Source organism: Nelumbo lutea, chromosome 4 (genome assembly GCF_056320005.1).
Source record: "Nelumbo lutea isolate HS-2025 chromosome 4, American lotus-T2T, whole genome shotgun sequence".
Classification (NCBI taxonomy): domain Eukaryota; kingdom Viridiplantae; phylum Streptophyta; class Magnoliopsida; order Proteales; family Nelumbonaceae; genus Nelumbo; species Nelumbo lutea.
In genome coordinates, this window is record NC_142687.1 from 841,646 (window position 1) to 847,640 (window position 5,995).

Consider the following 5,995-nt stretch of genomic DNA (forward strand, 5'->3'; position numbering starts at 1 on the left):
TACATTTTATTTTTGATAAATAAACAAAAAAAAACACCAAAAAGAAGAATCTAATCGAGTAAATTAACCTATCAATGATACTTGAAAATCCACAACTCAATCCCACATATTTGGATGGGGTGTTTATATATCATATTTAGATTTTGAAATTTACATCTGATTAATAATAAAAAACAAAAAAATCTATAAAATTTATAAAAAAAAATTGGATACATTATTATTATCTTTATAATCTTCTAAAATTAATACTCTACATATATATTTATTTAAATTTAAAATTTCTGGTTTGTTTTATTTTATAAAATGCAGAATCGAACCAAATCTGAAATTTCAGTTCGGTTCGATTTGGTGCATGCACCGTATAGTGGACTTTTTGTTTCGTTTTTGTTTTGTTGTTTTTGTTTTTTTTTGTTTTTTTTTTTTTTTTGTATATTGAACTCTCCGTAAAAAACAATTGTGGAAATCGGTGTTGCATTTGCTTCACATCTGCTTTTTACCCGCAGAAGTAGAGGATGCAGTGGAGAAAGAGCCTTTCCTTCCCTTCTCCAGATGAAGTTGTCCCAGTTCAATGGCAGCGGCAGCAGCAGCAACAACAAGAAGTTGCTCTTTTTGTCTCCGATCAGAGGACTCTCTATTTGGTATTTTCTCTCCGTCTGTCTGTCTATCTGTCTCTCTCTCGTGATAGTATTATTGATTTGACTTGAATTTCTCAGGTGAACATTTTCATTGTGAGCATGGTTCGTTTTTTGAATCGATTCTCAGCTCTCTGTGAGGAAAAACTCGCCCACGTCCACAGGTATGAACCTTCCAGTTTCTTTATTCCGGTTACTCATGGAAACATATCTTATTAGAATAAGATTATTCAAGATCAAAACAGAAAAAGGAAGACATAGCTCTATGCCTCCTTTTGGTATAGCTGGTTGAGTCTGCTTTAACCCCATTTTGATACCCACATGGAGAAAATAAATCTAAGAGAAAGGTAATAAAGGTAATTAATTATTTTGTTTAAGGTTTAGTTTTTCATAACGGATCCTATCTTGAAAACCAGAGGAAAAAGGGAAATTAGTTATTCTGATTTTTCTTATTCTAATTTGTTCATTGAAACTCTTATATTTCTTAGTTTACTATTGTTGGAGTTTTTTAATTTTAGTTATTCTAGTTGTCTTGTAAATCTAGGGTTTGTATGAGAAAGGAAGAAAGAAAGAGAGAAAGGAGAAGAAGAGAGGAGTTTGTCGAATGGTGTGTTCTTGTTACTATTCACACCCTCAAAAAGCATTTTATATTTTGAAACAAGAGTATAAAGAGAAAATGTAAAGACTAAAAACACCATTGCCTAAACTTTCTCAACACTCCCCATCAAGCTGAGCATATATGTCAATCATGCCCAGCTTGGCAAGGTTCTTAGCAAACTTTGGGTGGTGAACACCTTTAGTGAGGCAATCGGCTAGTTAGTCTTTCGAACTTACAAAAGGAAAACAAATCTCTCCACTAGCAATTTTTTCTCTAATAAAGTGTCTGTCCACCTCAATATGCTTTGTACGATTATGTTAAACAGGATTGTGGGTAATGTTTATGGCTGCTTGATTGTCACAATATAGTCTCATTGGGATATCCGCTTGGATCCCATCTTAGCCAATAAGGTCTTCAATTAGAGTAGTTTAAACACTCCATGAGCTATTGCCTTGCATTCTGCCTCAGCACTAGAACGGGCAACCACAGATTGTTTCTTCTCCATGAAACCACATTGCTTCTGACTAATGCATAATAACCAGATGTTGATCTTCTATCATCAATGGACCCTACCCAATCTACATCTGTGTAAGCCTCAATCTTTAGATGGTTGTGGTTGGAATACAATATCCCTTTACTAGGGCATTCTTTCAAATAGGCCAAAATTCTATTAATTGTCTATATATGAGAGGTCCCAGGTTCATGAATATATTGGCTAACCACTCCAACAACGCAGGATATGTCAGGTCTAGTCAAACAAAGATACAGAAGGCGGCCTACTGAAGAACTTCTCCTTCAGTAGCACTCAACTTGTGGTTGGGATCAATTGAGTTTCTACAAGTTTACACCCTAATTTCCCAACTTCATGAAGCAAGTCAAGTACATATTTCCTTTGTGACAAAAAAAATCCATTTTTAGATCTTGCAACTTCAATGCCAAGAAAGTATCGGAGATCACCAAGGTCTTTAATCTCAAATTTGGAAGCAATGAAGGACTTTAATTGGGAGATATCCGCGATATCGTCACCTGTCACAACAATATCATCAACATATACTATCAACATTGTTACTCTTCCATCAGCTCTTCTAATGAATAAAGTGTGGTTTGCCTGAGATTGAGAAAACTCAATCTTTAAGATGGCATTTCTGAGCTTGTCAAACCATGCTCTAGGAGATTGCTTGAGCCCATACTAGGACTTCTTTAAGCGACAAAATTTTCCTTCACTGTTAGGAAAGCTCACCCCAGGTGGTAAGTCCATATACATTTCCTTTTGTAAGCCCCCATTGAGGAAGGCATTCTTCACATCCATTTGATATAAAGACCAAGAGTAATAGGCAACAAGAGAAATGACCACACGAATAGAGTTCATTTTAGCAACTGGAGCAAATGTTTCCAGATGATCAATGGCATAAGTTTGTGTATATCCCTTGGCTACAACGCCATGAGGCGTGCTAGGGGGGTCTTGCTCCGTTCTAGTGAGCTCTTGCCTCTACTTCGACAAGACCTCCTCTTTCAACTAATGTTATACATCTTTATTTTTCTTAATATAAAAGATTTTTATTAAAAATAAAGAAAAAGTGAGATCCTCCCTTCCTCTTCATCCTCCTCCTCCTAACCCCCTCCTCTTAAGGAGGCTTACGCTTCCTTGTGTTTAGGAGGCTTACGCCTCTTGCGTTTCGAACTATGCCTCACGTCTCTAGGTAGTGGAACGCCTCGCATCACACCTCCACGTTTTAAAACATTGATTGGACCTTTAGAGAGTCCCACTATCTCTGACAGGTTTGCTTTCATAGTGGCAAGAGGGGGAGGTCATGGGAATAGAAGAGGAGGCCGAGGTGGTCCTATATTTAACCGCGGTGGTGGGCATAGTGGAGGTTGAGATTTAGGGGGAGGTCATGGTAGAAGACACAATAATGGTCTAGGAAGTGCACATACTATGGAATGGAGGGGTATATTATTAATTTTTGTTATGATCTGCATTGGCCAATCATGTTGTGACAAGTGGTGTTGGTGAAGTTGGTGAAAACTTACAAGTTGACCAGACACGTTCTACATTTGTAAGTGCATTAGGAAGGAGATGGCGAGTGTTCCACATAATGAATATAAAGGGTTTCTCTAGGGTTTCTCGTAGAACTACACTACTACCCTTGCCCACTTAGGTATAGCTTGTTTGGCATCCAAACCGTCCCATTGGATTATTGACTTTGGAGCTTCCAATTATATGACTGGGACTTTAGGTGTGTTTTTCTTCATTTCTTAGTCCTCCACATTCCAAATACCCTAGCTAATGGTTTTACTTCCCATATTTGTGGTGTTGGTAATGTAGAAAACGTTGTTTTTAAAGTTCCCAACCAACATGGACAAGAAATCCAACCACAACTCAGGTCTTCAAACCCTCTGAGTCTCAAACTGTAAGAATTCAGATGTGTCTTCCCTGTTATGAGACTGAAACAAAAAGACCTCTCCAACATTATCACTCAATGGAAAACACCAATGCCATTCTGTGCATGTCCATGTCATAACACCAACTTTTGCTAAGCTCAACCTCACTAAAGAAGCATCTAGACTTAATGATTTTTTTAAAGTAACTTCAACACAATCTTGAGTTATTTATTTTTTGTTTTCTCTTTAAAAAATTCAACATATTGCAGGAATTTCAGCCCTAAAAGAATAACCTAATCAAATGAAAACCTTATATCTCTAGATGAACCCTCATGACTCGCCTTTAACCCCACAGACCCAAACCTTGGACCTAAACCTTACAAAGCATCATTTGTTTTTGAGTTTTCTCCTCAAAATTGATAGTTAAGTTTTGGATCATTTCTGTCCTCAAGTTCCTTGCTCTTCCAACAAAAAATTTATCAATGAATTTCTACCAATTTTGATCCCAACTTAGATGATCAAATGACAAGTTGCAAAGCAGTGTCCATACAAACTTCCAAGTTTTCTAACTTTATGAGTATTCCACATGCTTTAAAATTGATGCACTTCTTTGTAATTTAAGTTGCAGAATCTATTAAAATTCAAGTGCATCTATTTTAATGATTGGAACGACCAGATGGTTGTTGCTAATAGTTTTTAGTTTTGTGATTGTTCAGGAGAATATTGCAGTTAGATGCTTCTCTTACACTACTAGAGGCACAGTTAATGAGCATTGATTGGAATAAAACTGAAGAGCATTGTAGCAGGTCAGAAGATGCTGGGTCTTCAAAATAACCAAATATACATAATAATCATTTATCTATGGAAAGTTCCTGCAGCATGTTAATCTGGGTTTAGTTTGAATGTTTTCTTTTTTCTTGGTATATAGTTGTACTTTTTGCCTGATGAAAGTAATGTTCTTTTATGATTTTCTTACACCATCTTTATGGTAGAAGTTACCCTAGTCATACCCAGTGTTAACGAAATAATTCACCCCAAATTGGGATAAGTTGCCTCTTCTAATTGGGAACTGTAATGCTCATGTAGATTAGCCATTTCTGGGAGAAGTGCTAGAAAAATGTGGTTTTGGGGAAAGATGGAGAAGGTGAATGGACGGGTGTACCAAATTCAGTAACTTTATCTTAATAAATGGGATGTAAAATGTATTTTCCCAGCCAAGAAGGGATTAAGGCAGGGAGATCTGCTCTCCTTTTTTCTCATTACTCTTCTTGTAGATGTGCGTAGTAGATTAAGTTTTAGGGCAGATGAATGTGGGCTGATCATGGGATGGAGAATTGAAAGGGAACAGATTGTAATAACACATTTGCTCTTTGCAGATGATATGGCATTATTTTGTTAGGACATGTGAGGGGAGGTAGCAAGGAACATGCATTTACTGGTTCAGTGTTTTGAGGTACCTTGGAATAGTACTGGGCGGGAATGCTAAATAGTGTGTTTTTTGCAACCCAATGTTGGATAGATTCACCAAAAAAAAAAAAAAAAGAAAAGAAAAGCATGCAACTTGGAAGAGGCCCCATATCTCATTGAAAGGATAACCTTGTCTATCCTCCCACCAGTTTTTCCTCTAGGTTTTTCATTCCCCAACATTGGTAACTAAAAGACTAGAAAAGATAGAGTTTTTCTTTGGGAACTGCGTGAAGCTTGGGGGGGGTGATAGGAGTGGGGATAATTAGATTAAACAATTATTAGGAAAATGACTTTGGAGATATCCACTAGATGAGGTGATAGGAAGTATATATTAGTGCTCATCCAAATGGCTGGGGTGCTGGCTTGGTTGCAAGATCTACTCTAGCTTCTCCATGAAAGTCATTTTCTTATTTGCCCGTCTTTCTTGAACTTCACAAGGTATGATGCTTGTTTTGGGAATAAAATTGAAGTTTTGGGAAGAATTATGGTGGGGTAATGTTCAATTTAAAGGATGCTTTTTCCTCCTTGTACAACCTTTCACCTCTCAGGCTTAATTCTATTTTGCGGTTTGCTTCACCTTCTCTTTTCTCCCCATTGTGGCTGGTCTGGAATTTTAGTTTTAGTAATGGGCCCTAGGGTCTCCAGAGTTCCTCTAATTGCTCTTCTAAAGGACGTCCTGTTTGGATCTTGAATCTGTCCAGAAATGGTGGCAGGATTTGGAGCTTAAACCCCTCTGGTTCCTTTTCTTTCTCTTCATTTGCTTTAGGCCTTGACCCAGTCCCTTGTTCATTCAGTACTACTACTGATGGCCCTGGGTTCCCCATGCTGCATCTTTTAAAATTCAGCATAACCTGGTTCTGATTTGGGGGCTTCTGATTAGCTTGAACCAAATGCCTTGTAGTTGAACATCTTGATA

General features: G+C 37.4%; 1 protein-coding gene across 1 annotated transcript; it reads left to right on the forward strand.

The window, feature by feature from the left end:
• The first annotated feature begins 325 nt into the window (after positions 1–325).
• On the forward strand, positions 326–4,587 carry LOC148853287 (uncharacterized). The gene is made up of 3 exons (XM_088984118.1): positions 326–638; positions 714–796; positions 4,329–4,587. Exons 1-3 carry the CDS (start codon positions 513–515, stop codon positions 4,444–4,446), a joined length of 327 nt encoding a protein of 108 aa, XP_088840244.1. The 5' UTR covers positions 326–512; the 3' UTR covers positions 4,447–4,587.
• Positions 4,588–5,995: the final 1,408 nt, after the last annotated feature.

Bases quoted from the DNA above. Each gene is read 5' to 3' on its own strand.
- LOC148853287 (XM_088984118.1), top strand. From the start codon at position 513: ATGCAGTGGAGAAAGAGCCTTTCCTTCCCTTCTCCAGATGAAGTTGTC. The intron at 639-713 runs GTATTTTCTCTC...TGAATTTCTCAG, and splicing joins ATCAGAGGACTCTCTATTTG to GTGAACATTTTCATTGTGAG. The intron at 797-4,328 runs GTATGAACCTTC...GTGATTGTTCAG, and splicing joins AAACTCGCCCACGTCCACAG to GAGAATATTGCAGTTAGATG.